Source organism: Diceros bicornis, chromosome 38 (assembly GCF_020826845.1).
Source record: "Diceros bicornis minor isolate mBicDic1 chromosome 38, mDicBic1.mat.cur, whole genome shotgun sequence".
Classification (NCBI taxonomy): Eukaryota; Metazoa; Chordata; class Mammalia; order Perissodactyla; family Rhinocerotidae; genus Diceros; species Diceros bicornis.
This window is the reverse complement of record NC_080777.1, coordinates 17,086,087-17,104,830: the sequence shown is the minus strand read 5'-3', so window position 1 is coordinate 17,104,830 and position 18,744 is coordinate 17,086,087. Positions and strand designations below refer to the sequence as shown.

The window sequence follows — 18,744 nt, the reverse complement described above, 5'->3', positions numbered from 1 at the left end:
TATTCTGGAATGAAAGCAAGAATTTGTGAACAAAGCATTTGTAACAATTTTTGTAAAAGAGCAAGAGAAAGGACCGCGACTCCGCAGAAGATTGGAGAAGGGAGGATGTATCAGAAATTGTCCCAGAATGGTGGTCCATTGGGTGCTTACATTACTGTACTAGTTCTTTAGCACAATTTCCACACTTAACTGTAAAGTGGTTTTCATTTTAATGCTTTGTCTCACTCAATGGCTCATAGCTTTCTGAAATAACAGTCCTCAGGACTGATATCTTCCAAGCGTAGTCTTAGTGCAAAGAGAAACTCCTAATGTAAATTTCCGGAGGTTTCCTGATGTGTTTTTCCTTTATCATATCATAAAAATATCTCGTTAATTGTAAAAATATTTTATAATTCTTTTGGCTGAGGAAATGCTACAAGTCTTGTTAAAGCCAAGGGAACATAATTAGTGATGTTTGCTGTACCTGCAGCATCCAGTTGATGTTTATTCGGTCTTGTATTTGCTATCATTTTCCATGTAAAAATGGAACACAGGAATAACCAAATTCAGCCAGTGATCTTTCACAAGAAACCTCTAATCTGTTGACTCCTAATGTGAGTGACAATGTCTGTCCTTGCCCCTGGAGCAATTTGAGATTGTCCTCTCTTTCCAGGCTGCTTATTACAAAGTTGTATCATAACCGTAATTCTCAGAAGTTTAAGACATGGAGGAATTTTTTAGTTCTCCGCAACTTCCCTGATGTTTTACAACATGCTTCCTTATGGAATAATGGCAATTTTTGATAAAGCAACATTTCGACAATGCTAAGGACATATTCATATCAAGCAGCCACTAGGGAGGCAACATCATTGTTTATAAAAAACTAGAGAATGTGAATATATCTTCACGACAATTCGTATCAGAAATAAAAATCCAACATGAACAGCCATGCCAGTAATTAATAAGTAGAGTAAATAGATTGCATGTTAACAGGCAAACAATTAAATTATTTGTTTCCTGGGGGCATGTAATGAGATTGTTATCAGATTCCCAGGAGGGAGACGAACAGATATTAAAAAGGTCTTTCCAATACCTGTATTGGCTAAGGCCAACAGCTAATTCAATAGATTCGATCAAAATCACCACTTCTTTCACCGCTCCTGATTTATGACTTTGGCTGTAGTTAGTCATCACTCATTGCAGTTTGCTCTCCAGCCCTCATAAATTATGCCTCATAAATAAAAAGATACAATCAAGGAAATCCTATCAATTCATCTACAACCTTGGAGTGCATTTTCCCATGGCCCTCGCTCTAATGCCTTTTTAAAGGATAGCTTGCCATGGATTTTGAAGATGTTCGAACAGCAACATGCCAAAATGGGCTTTGCCAGAGTTGTGGTTAGAGAGACTCATGGCTAAGGAGAGAAGGCAATAAATCTGAAATTAAATGATAACACGATTATTTTATTTCACGAGCAGTCCTGCTGGCTATAGTCATAAAGGCATTGCTTGCTGAAAAGCTCTCTGTAGCTAACTGTTTAACTATCTGTCTGATTTTCTTTCATCACCAAATGGACTTTTTTGAGCATCTCTGTTTGCATGGTACTTTGTTGGGTACATTATAGCTATACTTGTACAGACATAGTTCCTGCATTCCAGATTCCTTTCATCCAAAACACTTTGGATCAGGTAAGTTGGACCATGGTTTTAATTGAATTCTGGGACCCTGGGGAAGAAGGCTACAGCAGGACATTGTCTTCCTTTCTACTGGCACTCTTGAAATTCAGAGACATGAAGCTACTAAAGAAATTAAAAGACATTTTCCTTGCTAGAAACCGGTGTTATCTGTTGCTACTGCCTAGCACCCTGCCTTGCTCTATGGAGTCGTTCCATAAACAAGAATATGGCTCCCTTCTAAAATATGAGGAAGGGAAAACTGGCTTTGATATTAGTGAGAAATACTGAAATCGGCTTCAGTTTGATTTTAGTAATAATAATGAAAATTTGGGATTTATCACATACTACTTTTTATTGCTTATATCTGCTTGCTCTGAGAGAAAACGGAAACCCCGTTTTGTTCGGCTCTCACAGAGGATAAGTAAAAATAGTTAATAAGTTTATTGAGTACCTATACTTTTATAGTGTATCATATGTGTTAATTTATTTCATCCTCCCAACAATCCTATGAGGCTGGTTTTATTATTATCACCAGTTGACAAATGAGGAAATGGAGGCACAGAGAAGTTTATGCAACTTGGTAAGTGGTAGGGTTGGCCTTCTTTTTTTATTTATTTATTTATTTATTTATTTTCCCCAAAGCCCCAGTAGATAGTTGTATGTCATAGCTGCACATCCTTCTAGTTGCTGTATGTGGGACGCGGCCTCAGCATGGCCGGAGAAGTGGTGCGTTGGCGCGCGCCCGGGATCCGAACCCGGGCCGCCAGCAGCGGAGCGCGCGCACTTAACCGCTAAGCCACGGGGCCGGCCCGCGTTGGCCTTCTAATACAGGTACGTGATGTAAAGGCCCAAACTGTTTACCTTTTTCTACATAAGACCATTGAAGAAAGGCCTGGGAGCTCTTCCAGGAGCTTGAGATCCTGCCCTGGAATTGCCATAGATCCCCGTACAGACTGGCTGAAAAACAGCCTCAAAGTGGGATGGTGGAAACGACCATAAACATCATGGTATCCGTCCTTGCTGCCATTTATCATGCTTTAAACAATATTGCATGTTATACAGAGGTAAATAGTACTCACATACCTTCCACACTGCTCCAAACATGTGTAAATGTACTGAAATTCCATTATGTTAACTAAAATAGTAACTATACCCTACTGATATAACGTTGAAACATATACTTTCTCCATGATAAGTTACTAGAGTAAGCAAAGATCACAACCGCAATTATGATGAACATTTCTAGGAATGACAGTATAGTTAACTAGGGGAGGTTATTTATCATCCGTTAATTCAACAGATATTGATTGAGCCATTTCTATGTGCCAGACACTGTTCTATAAGCTGGGGATCCAACAGTGAACAAGGCTGGAGTTAACATCCTGGTGGGGAGAGGCAGTCAATAAACAAACATGAAACTGATAGGTGATGACACATGCCAGAGAAGAAACAACTTGTAGTATATAAACTGTATGGTATATAGCGATATAGTAAAGAATGGCTGAGTTGCCCAGGAGGTGCTCTCAGGAGGTGATAATCAAGCTGAGATGCTAATAGAAAGAAAGAGGCCACCATCTGGGGGAAGATCTGGGGGAAGAACAATCTGGACAAAGGAAGAGCAAGTGCAAAGGCCCTGAGGCTGGATTCTCCAGAAGGCTGGTGCAGCTGGGCTTAGTGAGGAAGGGCCAGAGAGTGATGAGATGAGGACAGAGATGGACAAAAGTCAGACCATGAAAGGCCTCACTGAACCAAAGAAGAGTTTGCATTTTATGGGAAGCCAAGGGAGGGTTCCCAGTAGGGAATGACTTTATCTGACTTACATTTTACAAGGATAACTGGATACTGAATAACTTGTATGTATTTATACACTAAAGCTTAATTTTATATGTGAGTAACAATGTCCTGGCCTTTAAACTAACTCATTTAAAGCTCATAACAATCTTACTAAGGTAAGTCTTTTCATCCCAATTTTACAGGTAAGTAAACTGAGGCTGAGAGAGTTCAAATTACTATTTGAGAACATAGAGCCAGTAAATCACTCAGCCCAGATTACAATCCAAATCAGTTTATCTTTGCAGGGTCAGGAGTTCACGGTCCTGATGGGGGTGACTTGAAGAAGTTGTGGTTCAGCAGAGTGACTGCTGGCCTTGGGGTCAGAAAGTCTGGACCCCAGTTCTAACTTTGCTCTTTTTTGACTGGGTAACTTGCTGAGTCATTCAGGTTCCTGATTATACAGAAGGAATACCAACACCTAGCTCATAGGACTCTTCTGAGATTTATGCACAATAACATTTCTAGAAATTTCTAAGGAATAGAGTGGTAGATAAGTACATTTATAATTATTTTATCAAGATTTTGAAAGCCCCAGAGCTGTATACAAATGCAATCTGGAGCAACCATGGGGTAGAATTTAAGAACATAGTCTTTGGAACCTGAATCTCAAAGCTCACTTTTGAGTTCTTCCACTTACCAACTGTATCCTTGAGCATGTTAATCAATTTCTCAACGCCTCAGATTTCTAAGTGTGTTATTATTAGTTAATAACACATCTCAATGGTTGTTATGAGTTAATCCATACAAAGTTCTTTAGCACAGAGCAAGCACCAAATAAATAATAGCGGTGATTATTATATGATTTGTGTGACAAGTCAGGAGAGAGTGACTTGACCATTTGGAAGAGAAAGTGGGACTAGACAGCAATTCTGTAACTCAGTTCTGGGTCCCATGTAGCTGTTAGGGATCAACAATACGGTATTTTTTTCTGTGAGGAAGGTCAGCCCTGCGCTAACATCCATGCTAATCCTCCTCTTTTTGCTGAGGAAGACAGGCCCTGAGCTAACATCTATTGCCAATCCTCCTCCTTTTTTTTCCCTTTTTATCCCCAAGGCCCCAGTAGATAGTTGTATGTCATAGTTGCACATCCTTCTAGTTGCTGTATGTGGGACGCGGCCTCAGCATGGCTGGAGAAGCGGTACATCGGTGGGCGCCCGGGGTCCGAACCCGGGCCGCCAGTAGCGGAGCATGTGCACCTAACCGCTAAGCCAGGGGGCTGGCCCCCCAACAATACTTTTGAAAACCCTTCACAGCATTCTCAATTTAGCCTACATTTCTCTCTGTACCTTTCTTCTGTGTACTTCCCCACTCTAGAACTTTGAGGATTAGAATAAATGAAAGCCTAGCTTCTCAGATATATGACTTGTACTTCAAAATTTGTTGACTGGATGGCATTCTCTACTTTGCCTTATTATTAATTAAAGTTTCTCAAAAGATCTCAAAGTATGAGCAAAAGGAAGCATTGGAACAATTCAATGAATTCTTCAGAGAAAAGAATTTTATATCCAGTTCCACTACAAATACGCCTATAGACATCAAGGAGAGAATTGTACAGTTTCCTAGATGCTTATAGGCATCTTAGTAATGATCGATCCATCAACAGATAGATAAATCAATTTACAAGAAAAAGTCTCAACTATCTTCTTAAAGATTTCAATCGTAGGCATCTGATTTACTTAAATATGTTAACGTTTTTGATTCCACCTGTAGATTTGATTGCTTCATATAGACCAAGACATTTATTTAGAATTTAATGGAAATATATCATTAGTCCAAGTACTTAAGCACAATCCTCCTTAAGCCTTCAGATTTACTTAGCGTTTTATCAATAATCATAAAGTGGCATGCAAAGCTTCCAGATGATCCTCTAGCCCAGAAAGGATCCTACTGGGGAAGGCATTGTCACAAATTGGGTGAGAAGCAGAGCCAATGTGAGGTATGAGGGATGTGCGGGGTATTCTTCCTTTGCCTCCAGATCCATTCTCTGCCCTTCTCTGTACCCCACAAGGCTGACTTGGCAGATTGCCTCACAAAGGAAGGAGAGAGTTCAGTGTTTTGATTTCTCCTGCTCCCTGTCTCTGGCACCCCATTTTGGCAAGGCTATGTTCCTTCTCTATGGCCACAGCTTCTATAGGGCAGGCCCTCTCCACTGGCTATAGCACTTGTTGGGTTCCAGAAACAGCTTCTTTCCCTTGTCCTTTAGGCCTAGAGAGTAATAGCTTCTGGCTGTTGCTAGTCCCCGGGCACTTGAACATTCTTTGTTGATTCTCTTAATCTTGACCATACCTCCATAAGTAGTCTTTTCATTAAATTCTCTTCAAATACCCTTTCGAGTATACCATCTGGTTCCTGCTGAGATCATGATTGATATGGGGGGAACATTTCGAATGCTTACACACATCCCAATAACAGTGGGTAGGCTGAGAGAGGCATTTGATCATAGAGATGGAGAGATTTGGAAGAGCGTTTTTTGTGAGGCTGAAGAAATAGAGAAATAGTGCCTCCTCATGTCTCTATGGATTGATTTTAGTCTTTAGTATCAAGGAACCACCTGTGTTCCTTAAGCTCTTCTGGTCAGAGAGTGGAATGAGAGTGGCCAGGAGAGTTTGGTGTGGAATCGTGCTGTCCCTGAAGATAAGGTTGTCTGTTTCTCCCTAGGTCTGTGGTGCCATCAATCAGAGCTTTCAAATATCTCTCTTCACAGCTTATACTACCATCCATATATTTGTATGGACACATTGTCCATGGGTGTGTTTCTTTGTCTTATCAACTAAACTTTAATGGGTGGATTTCATGGTTAGCTTCCTGCCCCACTCCTAGTAACTAGGGATAAACTTTGAGCTTGATGGGTGCTTAATAATGACAGATTATTAAATACTCAATTTATAGGATAAAGAGAAATAGGTAAAACATGTCTCCCTCTTTTTTTTGGATATTTTTACAGACCTAAGTTTCAGGTGACTTTGGGGAGCCTTTATTTTCACTGCCATTTCATTGGACAGGAGCCATTTGTGAAGAGCCACGAGGGCAGGTTGGAATTACACATTTTCTACATTCAGTTGGAGAAAATTTGGTTGCACTTAACATATTATGTCCAGCAAACAAGCTTCCAACACAGAGACAGGAGGATCCATATCAGCTTAAGTGAAATATAAATCCAAGTTGCACAAGCATGAGGGTGAGAATCAACCCAGCTTTAGATGAATAGCTTGTCTCAAAGGCAACGTAAAGACGGCCAACAATGGGGGCTTAGGAACAGAGTCCTAAGGGATGCCAAGAGACAGAAAAAGAACAAAGAGACCTGCACACGGGTGAACCAGAGCATGCTCCTGAGTGTGTGCTCACACACACATAGGTAGAAATGATCTCCTGTGGAAACAAATGGCCTGATGGCAAAAAAAAAGATGTAGTCCCTGGCCCAGTGGCAGAATTCAGATTTCTTTTTTTATTCCAAGAGTGCAAGAACTATAACTTACTTTTTTTTTGGTGGGGAAGATCAGCCCTGAGCTAACATCTGTGCCAATCTTCCTCTATTTTTTAATTTTATATGCGGGACACCTCCACAGCATGGCTTGATGAGTGGTGTGTATGTCCGCACCCGGGATCCGAACCTGCAAACACTAGGCTGCCGAAGCAGAGCGTGTGAACTTAACCACTACGTCACCGAGCCAGCCCCTTTTTCTTTTCTTTTTGCTGAGGAAGATTCACCTTGAGCTAACATCTGTGCCAATCTTCTTCTATTTTGTATGTGGGTTGCCACCACAGCATGGCTGACGAGTGGTGTAGGTCTGCACCTGGGATCTGAACCTGCAAACCTGGGCTGCCAAAGTGGAGTGCAGCGAACTTAACCACTATGCCGGGGGCTGGCCCCAATAACTTTATTTTCAATGATTCAACTCCATTTGTATTTCTTTCCCCTCTCCCAGGGCTGAAGTGAACATTAGCTTTAGGGCCATGGTGGATTCTGCCTCTCCCCAGATCTTATTGAGGTTCCAGAAGGCTTTGCAGGCTAAGGTACGAAGGGAGGGACATCGCATCTTCTGAGCACCATGGGCTTTTGTGGCACCTGGTGATGCTGGGGCCAAGGCTCTTGCTCAGAAATTTTGGTGTAAATGCAAAAATTATGCTTTTTGCATAAATGTTCATAGGTGAAGTTAGTCTTTAATTTTCTTTGCAGATTTCTATTCATGGAAATTTCCTGATGGCTTTCAGTCTAAGATGTAGTACTCAGGCCCTAAAGTTTTAGAACAAATGCTCTGCTTGAGTCAGACAATATCAATAAATCATTTAAAACCCTGAGCTGTGGGAGTTGGGGGCAGGAGCAGCTTAGTTCTTGTGGGAGAAACTAACCAAACAAAAGCCTCCATGTTGGTCAGAAACACGTTAGTGAGATTAATACCTAATTAAATGGAAGTCCAAAACCAAACAGAAAACATGCTCAATAAGTTTTCCCTAAATGTGATATAAAAACCGCTTAAGAAAAGGATGGAGTAAGGGTGACAGACACAGAAAACAAGCAATTTGAAGCAAGTAGCTAGTCATGGAAATGTAGAATCAGACTATCAGCCTTGTCATGGGGATGAGGGTATTATTCTTTTCTGGAGAAGTGGCAAGGGCAGGGAAGCTTGAACTGCCTCATTGAAGGGCAGCACACCTTCAGAGCCAATTGTGCTCTCGGTTAAGAGATGTTTACATTCTAACATTTTATTAATGACTCACTGATAGAGACATAAGAATTCTCTTAACCTGGCTCTTTCCCTCTTGGAAGAAAGTACCTCCTTTTATTCAGTGGGGGGCTGACGGTAGAGAGTAGAGTGGGGAGGTGGACCTACTATGTAGCAGGCACCCTGCTAGACACACGAGATATCTTAGTTCTCATAACACACTCATTTTTTAATGAGAAACGTGAGGCTATGAGAAATTAAGTATTTTGCCCAAGCTGTGTGATTTTCACTCAGTTTCTTCATCTGGAAAACAGGATGGCTGTGAGCATCTAATAGGAAAGAGCATAGGCATCATAATTATTTCATGGGAGCGTGGTTGGTGTGTGTAGTATGCTGGGGCAGCTCTTTCTGGCTGAAAGCCTTTCTCACACGCCCAGGAAGCCTGACTGTAGGAGTGGGGCCCTGCGACCAGGCCTATTTAATCATAGTCCTCCATTCTCTTGGTCACGGGAAGGTACATGGTGCTAGGGGGTCAGTGAGAGTCCTGCTCTTGGTTGGCTTATGGGAGAGAGAAGTCCTCTTTCCACTCTGAGGTGGGAAGGTAATAATGATAATAATAGCTATTATTATTATACTGATTGAGTATTTTCTATGTGTATGAAGCACTGTCCTAAGCACGTTCACGTGTCAACTCATTAAATTCCAAAGCAAGCCCATGGGTTCAATGCTGTTCCTACCCACATTCTAAAACAGGGAAACCGAGGCATGGAGAAGATTTGACTCAGATGGTTCCAGCAGTGATTTTCTCTGGTGCTGGAGAGAGTCTGGTATAAAATGAAGCCAAATAGAGACAACCCGAGATGAAGGAAGGAGAGAAAGACCGAATCCGACAACATCGAGTCCTGCATCCCAGGCTCCTCTGGTTTCAAGGACTTTCTTCCGTCCCCTTCCCAGACAGGTGAGCAGAAACAATTGTCTTCTGTTGTTAAAGTTGCTTTCTACCCCTTGTAGTGAAATAGCCATGATACCTTATCCATAGTGTAGGTTTTCTTAAGGACCTAAATGGGACATAATAAACTAAATCCATAGGTAATTATTTATTTACATTTGTATTTTATATTTATAATTTATTAAATAAACACCACTACTAGTATTTCCATATGTCCATTTTGGGGGTGGATAACCACATAACCTACTGTCTGAAGCTGGTCTCATATATACTCACTTGCTTTGATACAACTTTAAGCTAAATGCTATTCGAAAATCAAATTGTTTAGGATCAGAATTTACTCTGTTAGGTTTTACAAATTAGAGATTACAAAGCCTAAAGATCAAGAGAAGCTAAAGTTCGATTAGAATTTTTTAAAGTGTATGGTTGTAGATGATCTCTCCTTAGGCCCCTAGAATTTAGAACTGGAGGAAGCTTCTATTTAAGATGAGGAAAGGCCAAAAGAGGTTAATTTGCTTAAGGATCCAGAAATAGTGATAGAAGGGCTCAAAGCTGCTGTTCTTTCTCTTTCTCCCTTCTAGCTCGTCACCCACACTTTGGTAGCGTTTTGTGGGGGTCGGCACAGAGAAGGCCTCTGCAGTCCCCTCCTGCAGCCTCCTCCTACAGCCTTCAGGCAGCTGCCATAGGCAGGAACAGAGAGGATTCCCTTGTACAGTCTCCTTCACAATCCTTCCTTCCATCCTCTTCTGTGTAAATTTCCAGACAATTGTTTGGGGGCAATGTGGTTCTTTTAGAAAGCAGCAGGCTGCCATCCTGTGTGGGCTCCCACAGCACTGGCCCGAAGATCAGGACCACACTCGAGTGAGTCCGAGTTTCCTCCGAGGCTGACTTGTCGCTTCTCAGTCACCGGGTTACGAGGCACCACAAGCCTTAGGAGACCGTGTGTGTGCTTATCACAAAAATCTGTCAAAGTGGAGAAGTTTCAGGAAAACTAATTAAATCACTGACAGCATGAGTCAGTGAAAGGGGGAGGCACGACAGGCCCTAGCAAATCCGTGGTGAGTCATTGCCTTAAGGGAGAGCATGAATATGAATGCACAGTTATTGAGAGCGACTCATCAGCCTGAACTTACTCCCTGCAGGTAAAAGCTGAAGATTCTTATGAAGACCCACACCCAGGTCCCTCTCTGAAGTCTGTGGAGAGACCACTGTCTTTTTTTTTTTAATGGAATCTTTTTTTCTTTTTGTGAGGAAGATCAGCCCTGAGCTAATATCCATGCCAATCCTCCTCCTTTTGTTGAGGAAGACTGGCCCTGAGCTAACATCTATTGCCAATCCTCCTCCTTTTTTTCCCTTTTTCTCCCCAAAGCCCCAGTAGACAGTTGTATGTCATAGCTGCACATCCTTCTAGTTGCTGTATGTGGGACGCGGCCTCAGCATGGCCGGAGAAGCAGTGTGTTGGTGCGAGCCCGGGATCCGAACCCGGGCCACCAGCAGCAGAGCGCTCGCATTTAACCACCAAGCCACGGGGCCGGCCCCCGAGACCACTGTCTAAATTTGCTTGCTGGACAATTAAGACCTTGGAGGTTTGGAGGTTTATATTATATATATCAGTAGAGCCCAATTTTGAAAGGGTTGAAGAGAGAAATGGGTATTGCCTGTGAAAAAAATCATATTGGATTTGTAAATATTCTGTAGCACAGCAAGCCTGTAGTCTCCATTTAAGGAAAAAGTCTGTGCTCTGGAAGAATTTCATTTAGTCAAGATGCATCTCATTTATGTATGAATCACACAGTTACAGAATCATTTGAGAATTAGGTTTTGGTAAACTAAATTGTATTTGAAATTTACTGAGAACGTGAGTTCTCTAACGGGACCCTGAATTGCTGAATCGTTCTGCAAAGCCACCCCATCCATCCTTGTGAAACATAAAAAAAGTTCCAACTTTCTATGATTTATATTTCAGATCTTACTGGTTTTATTAAAGCTGATCCTTCAGATGCTTCAGAATCCCAGAATTCTGGAAGCTGTGTTGAAATGAACCGAAATAGAAAAATCTTATTTTAAATGATCGTGAATGTTACTCTTACCACCAAAGACCAGGCCTTCCAAGCGAGAAACAAAACAATATAAAATGACAACAAAAATCAAACATATTCCACGAGGAAGAGAAAAATAATTTGATGAATTGAGACCTGAACTGTGCAGATATTTATAATTTGTTTCCCTTCCAGCTTCACACCAAAACAATAGGACCCTTGTTGGGAAAAGCCATGGATAGACCAAGGTAAATAGGTTGGTCATCAATTTCGTGATGTAAATTAGGTATTCGTGGGGAGCTGGCTTCACTTATTTAGGCAATCAGTTTACGACGGTTTAGGACTGTGATTCGCAACCCTGGCTGCACATTAGAATCACCTGGGAACCTTTAGAAACGCACTGATGCTTGGACCCATCCTAGAATCGGAACTACAGGAGGATGGGGCCTGGGCGTCGGGAATGTTGTTAAAGTTCCCCAGGTGATTCTAATGTGCAGTCAGGGCTGAGAACCACTGATTTAGGAAATCACCACTTGAAAATCAGGCTTAAGTAGCATAGCAACAATGCTACACCCTCTGGGGCAGTATTTCTCAAAAAGTGGACCATCCAAACTGCTTGTTAAAAACACAGATTTCTGGGAATCCCCACCCCACCCCGGCATCTGCCCTTTGAACACACTCTTTGGGTAATCCTTCTGTACTATGTAAACACTGGGAACCTCTCCCTTTGGTTCCCTTTGGGGTGTTCAATATTGAAGTATTACTGAGAACTTAGGTGCCTGTAATATCACATAGCTTTTGCCCGCCTTCAAACGTGCTCGTTACCAAGCTGGTTACGTGAACTGTGGTAACTGACCACAAACTGGTAAGTTTGTGAGCGGTTCCCCACTCTTTCTCAGTAGGAATCCTTTTCTCCAGATATTTCCTGACCCTTCCGTCCATCAGAACTTACTCACATTACCTCCTTTTCTCCCAGAGCTCTATCACTGGTCAACTGATTGGTGAATTAATTTAGACTATGGAATGCTGTCTTCTTCTTCCTACATAACTAAATTTTGGCAGCTACCTTCAATGACTTAACTCAAAAACAGAAATGAATATAATGACGAAGGGCCATGGAAGAGGGTGGTGGGGAGGGACATCTGACACCTTCAAGGCACACCAGGTGGATGGATGACCATCTACTCAACTACAGATCATCACCACCCTTCTGATTAACAGGTCCACACCTCTGGGGGGTTTCTCAGTTCTTTGTTTTTATTCCCTACAGATATACGGATTACCTAAAAAATATAATCCTCTGCAGAAGGGTCAAATCACTGACAGACGTTGGGTGAACTGATGCATCTAGCACAATGGTGTTTTCTGAAAGGCAACTTGCGGGTGAAGTAACCCTCAGACAGGTTTGAGAGCAATGCAAATTATCTCAAAGACAAAAATGTTGAGGTCAGCCTGGTGGCATAGTGGTTAAGTCAGCACGATCTGCTTTGGCAGCCCGGGGTTTGCGGGTTTGGATCCCAGGCGCAGACCTTCACACTGCTCATCAAGCCATGCTGTGGTGGCGTCCCACACACAAAATAGAGGAAGATTGGCACAGCTGTTAGCTCAGGGACAATCTTCCTCACCAAAAAAAAAAAAAAAAAAAAAGCAAAATAATGCTCCAAATTAAAAGGGACTATTAAGTCTTGAAAAATAAAATGCCTATGAAATCAAACAAAAAAGAGACAAAAATGTTCTTGCCTTAAAAGGAAATCAATTTGTTCAGTAAATTACTTGCTAAATGACTTTTGTAACATTACTCAGGGTCTATATAGACTCAGCAGTTATGCAGGCTAAATAAATCCAATATTTTAGTTCATTTATTTCAGCACTTAATCTGTATTTTTCAAAATATTTCCTCTAAGAACTGGGTTTTGTGGCTGATAAGCTAGAATTTTTTATCCTGCTCTCTATCCTTCTTATGTTGTAACAACATGGGATTAGTTAGTAAACGCAAATTTGAGATCAGTTTGTTATGAAAACCAAATTTAATACTTTCATTTGGGTGGAACGAGTATGGAGAAGGAGCGTGACACAGAGCCAATAGCAACAATTACAAAAAAGGCATCATAGACTGAGGTCGTGAAGTCCTCTCCCCTGGGTTCCTGGTTGTCTTCCGCTCCTGGTGAGAAAAATGACTAGAGCTAAGACACGTGCTTGGAGCTTACCATTCCTTAGAAAACTGAAATGAGGCCGATTATTTAACCCAATGATACGACATGGTGCCGAAGCAGCTAAAATCACTGGTTTGCATTCAGTGTCTATGGGTCACTTAGTTTTGTCTAATTAGAGGCCAAAGATTTCACACGGATTCCATCCAACTCTCTCACAAAGGTGTGTTTTTATTCATAAGGGAAACTAGATAATTGGGAATAGACGAGTCTTTGATGACTTGACACTTTTCAGTAAAGATAATGAGAAAAGAACAAAAGGATAGCCACATATGTTCTGGCTGTTTCTAACAGTATTCTGTTTCCAACTGTGGCATCAATAGGTATTTTGATTCTTCATGACATAAACCACCATCCTTACTCTAAACCCTTGAGGCCTCATACGTTTTTAAATAATTTTGTTTTTTCAGATTTTGGAAAGTAGTAAAATGAGTATACTGTGTATTTTGTAATATCCCCAGAATGATCTTGTAATAAAACACAGTATTTCTGCAGCAAAACATATAAATATCCACATTAAATAGGATAAAGAAATGCTGTAAATAGTCTCAAATTTGTTTAGATAGAGTATTGTTGCCAAAGGAGTTGTGCCATATCTAGAAAGAAATTTCTGTTTTTGAGAGATTTTTAGATTTGGAATTGCAAACAAGGGGTTATGCATTTATATCTATGTATTTCTCCAGCCCATTCCAGAATCTATTTATATTTTCAGTTCTTGCTAACTTCAATGGGTAATTTGTCCCATACATTATTGGCCTAAAATATACTCTTCACACTTAAAATGTTACCTCTAGTCACTGTATTCATTGACTTGCTCACTATATTCCTGGCAACTTGGTGATTTTATTATTTCTGGTGATGCTAAGCTTTTCCAGGCCCAGTTTCCTCTTTTAGAAAATTGCACTTGGCACTGTGCCTGGCACTTAATATTGGCCTCAATCAGCAAGCTTCCTTTGACTGCAAGCAAGAGAAACTGATTCTGACTTAAGCAAAAGGGAATTTATTGGGAGTATATGGAATTAAAAGACCAATTGAAGAAGCACATTCCAAAATAGCAGAGATAAGAAAAGCTTTTGGATGGAGGTTAGGGATATTTTATCAGGACTTCTCACCTCTATCTTTTAAAATTCTGAGTCATTCTGCTGAAGATAAAGTGCCAGGCGAGTCTGAGGGCCTGAGCGTGGCTCATGTCTCCACCACTTGGCTAGGAGACAGCCTGACACATTGATTGACACTCCCACCAAGCCTGAGCAAGGGGTGGGGGGATGATTCCCCTACAGGAAATGGGGTTGTTATGGGGTTCAGGGCAGGCTGCCCCAAGATTTGCCACTCTGGTATGCAGATTATTTTGAGCTGAAGACAATCAAGGCTCAGAAGACTCAGGAAGAATATTTGACCTTCTCCCAAATTGCCCAAAAGAATTTAAGATAGAAAGCCTGTCCCAGGAAGGAGCTATTACCATAGATAACTCTAGGTCTGGTAGACAGGAAGGCACCTAGCAAGGGCCATTTTGTCAAAAGTTCTCTTCTGGGTTTCACTGTCTATAGATGGCCTAGCAAACATTTGTTTACCAAATATTAACTCTTCACCTTCCTGCAAATTGCCTTCTCCCCCTTTGAAGTCTCAGACCTCTATCTCCTTCTGCTTAGTCCAGAAAGACATATATACCTCATTGTGCCTGACTGTCTTGGGAATTCTTCATGCTTATGTGAATTCCCTGTGTACATGTATTAAACTGGTTTGATTTTTCCCCTGCCATCCTGCTTTACGTCATTTTAATTATTTGACCAGCCATAAGAACCAGAAGGGGAAAAGGGGGGGAATTCTCCCTCTTCCCCCACAGTCGCTATTACAGAAGTCCTCTTTAGATTTCAAAATGCTTTCAGAATATTTCTCTTAATTCTTGGCTTTTTAGGCGTATGCAAAGTCCTACTTTTTTAGGCTGTCCTCATACAAAACTTACTTGATTGCCAAGCACAGGTTAATTATTTTCCTCCAGACTTTTCTCAAAACTCCATGTCTTTCTGGAGCACAGGGGCTGGACATGCTTGCCATTAGATTTTATTTTGTTCTTGGTACAATTAATGAGTTATTTTCAAAGTGATCTTTTAACAAGGAGTATTTCCTACCAATGCCACACTGATAGTGGGAAGCTTAATGGTAGAAACCACTTCATTACTGAGAAATGCAAATACTTTGCCTGAAATCTACATAGGAAAAAGAAGCGTATATCACATGGATCAAGAACCAAGAAAATGGAGAAGGCAAATGAAGATGGTCTTTCCTCCCTCATTTATTGCTTCAAAGTTTCTAAAAGGGTATTATTAAATTCCTTGGCCCTATGTTTCTTTAGGTGGCTTTTCAAATTGGAAGCATTTGTTACAGGCAGGTGCTAATGAATGCACACAATCTCAGTGCGAATTGTTGAGAAGACATGTTTCTTACCTGGTACTCATACTCTGTGAAAGGCAATAGTTCAGAATCTGTGAAAGAGCTTGAGCTCCCATTATAGGTTAGCACCGGATTGGATTTTCCAGGCAGAGTCGCTATTTGTCTTCTGTATAACTCATAATATAAAACTTTTCCATTTGGCTGAAGTGGTCCTGTCCACAAAAGGGAAACCGTGGGCTGGAATCCCCCTGGAGCCATCCGGACCTCTAGATGTGGAGGAGGTTGCATCAGAGGGGCAATCTCAGGGGTCTGTATGGATGTCCAGTCACTTGACGCACATCCCAGCATGGTACAGGCTTGAATTCGTACTTCATACCTTCAGGACACAAGGCACAAATTACCCATTATTGGCAATATAGATTTCCACTGGAGGAATTTTTAAAAGAACAAGAGTTTTTTTAAAAAAAGACAAATCAGTTTACCTTTATTCTTAGCTACAGCTAACTCTTTTAAAGAGCAATGAAGTCAAATTTCCACAAAAATTTTAGAACATTTTAAATCCTCCTGGCTTTCCAAACTGAAGCTAAGATTCTCATTTGTCTGGAAAGGTGGGCACAATTATTCCCTAAACAGGAATATATGGAATAAATACACTTTCAAAATTCTTTCCAGTATAACAATGCTGGTACTCTGCAGAATTACTTAACACAGTGATGAAGAATGCAGATCTTGGGGAGTATGAATGAGTTTTCAGCAGCCTAGGGCTCATCCTCCCTCTGCAGGTAGAGCTAAATAATTCCCTAGGAATGTTTCCAGGTTGTGAAGGAACATCATGGAGTCAAGGTCTCAGTGGTAATAAATCCCCTCACCTGATACCTGACGTCTTAAAACAGGCCCTCTTACACCACACAAAGACCTTTTGGGGCCAAACTTAACCCAGCTACGCACTAGATTATCAATCATAGAGACATCTTATCACCATCCAGTTCAACTCAACCAGTCCATTATGTTTTGCCTCATAGCTGGTCTCCTGCCACTTGGAAGGGTCTATTTACATAGCAGGGACTTTTCCCTTCCAACAAAAGGGGCTTTCATTAGTATTAAGTGCCTATGGCTGCAAATAAGTGCTTTTTCCTCCATTCCCATGCCCCACTGATTTTACGACACCCTGAATTTTCCCTTAAGCACCAGCCATCTTTCTTTCTCCCTTTATTTCTTTTGGTTCTGCCCGTTTCCTCTTCTGTCTTCTGCTTTCCCTCCTCTAATCATTGCTTTCTTTTCTCTTACTTGTTTTCTTTCTGTTTTCCCTTACCCCCTTCTTCTTCTTCTTTTTTTTTTTTGTGAGGAAAACTGGCCCTGAGCTAACATCTGTTGCTAATCTTCCTCTTTGTGCTTGAGGAACTGTCACTGGGCTAACATCTGCGCCAATCTTCCTCTACTTTTTGTATGTGGGACACTGCCACAGCATGGCTTGATGAGCAGTGTGTAGGTCCGCGCCCGGGATCTGAACCCCAGAACCCTGGGCTGCTGAAGCAGAGTGCACAAACCCAACCACTACACCACTGGGCCGGCACCACTTCCCCCCTTCTTAATTATGCTTCTCTCTCTCTTTGTGACATCTTTCTTTCCCTTTTTCTGCTCCTCCTCCCCTCCCTCTCCTCTCATGCCCATCTCTACCATGATGGGCCAACAGCTTATTGGTGAAGAAATCCATAGCTGTGTATGGCTGATCTGACTTCTAAGCAATTCCGTGAAGTCATTTTTGATTTCCACATATAGGTTATTTGTTTTCTGGATTACCTGTGCTGGTTTTAAAATTCTGAGTCAGATTCCTTCTGCTACTTAGAATATTGCCAGGCTACTTCTACCTACTAAATAGCGGGGGTGCTCCAAGGAGGACACACTAATTTGCAATATTCAATAAACAGTAATCTGTTGGAAAAACCTAAAACTACATGAACTTCATATAGCAGTGATATTCTATTTTAATGTCATTCATGTCATTATATTTTTAATTATTGTGGATAATGAAGGGACATCTTTTATTGCCTTAAACATCATTGATTTATCAGATAAATCAAACTTTTTTTTCAGCCTAGGAAAAGTGCCTCTCTCACATCTGGAAAACTTTGCCTTCTCTAGAAATCTTTTTGCATCAACGAGGAGCAAGTTAATATGATTTTTAAAACTTGTAGGTACCAATCAGGTAGCGAGGAAGCCAGTATAAAATGTACAGCTCTGCAGCTAACGTGGGTCTTTTCATGCCCTGAATCAGAGTAAGGTAAAAACCAACTCACACAGCATGTGGATTAGCTATGGAAGATACCTGAGGAAGTTTTAATTACTGTTTAATATTTAATGTGACCCTAAATAATTGCCATGAGTAGATGCATAAGACCATGAATGTTTCATTTAAACAGCACTATATATCAGAGATAATTATAGGAGGGATCTAATCTACACATCGGTAGATTATAATAATAGCTGAATTTTACCAATGGTGGTTGGAAATCAACACTCCTTCAGCCTTTAATTTTTTTAAGTGGTTCTGTTCATTTTACTAAATTTTAAGCATAAAATGTCTTTTATTACTCTTCTCTCTGGGGATATAAGTTACTTAAAATGTGATGGGGAAAAATGTCAAGCAATCCTTTAAGCTGTAGGAAGAGGGCTACTGGTAAGATTTCTTCACGTGGAGAGCGACGCTCATCTATGTATGTCAGAGAGGCCAGCGGGAACCACAGAGAAAACATGAGCTAGCAAAGTGACACCGTCCCGAGAAACCACGAGGTCAGAGCTGGGGGAGTCCTAAGAGGTTGAGGAAATAGAGTCAGAGGAGCCTCATTATCCCTGGAAGAAGTGTTGGATTCAATAAGAAGGGCTCTCCCCAAAACAGATTTTGAATCAGTCCAACTCTGGCTGGCAATAGCTCTCATTGATCGGCACTTTTTTCATTCTTTAAAGTAATACATCATTTTCTTCACAGCCTGGGTCAGATAACC

The 18,744-nt window shown here is 41.2% G+C and overlaps 1 protein-coding gene across 1 annotated transcript in view; it reads right to left on the bottom strand.

Annotated features, from left to right (window-relative positions):
• Window positions 1-18,744, bottom strand: part of USH2A (usherin) — a 747,185-nt gene that overhangs the window by 26,766 nt on the left and 701,675 nt on the right. Inside the window, exon 63 of the mRNA XM_058533703.1 lies at window positions 15,797-16,118. Within this exon, the coding sequence (XP_058389686.1) occupies window positions 15,797-16,118 (322 nt within the window). The remainder of the gene's footprint in view (window positions 1-15,796; window positions 16,119-18,744) is intronic.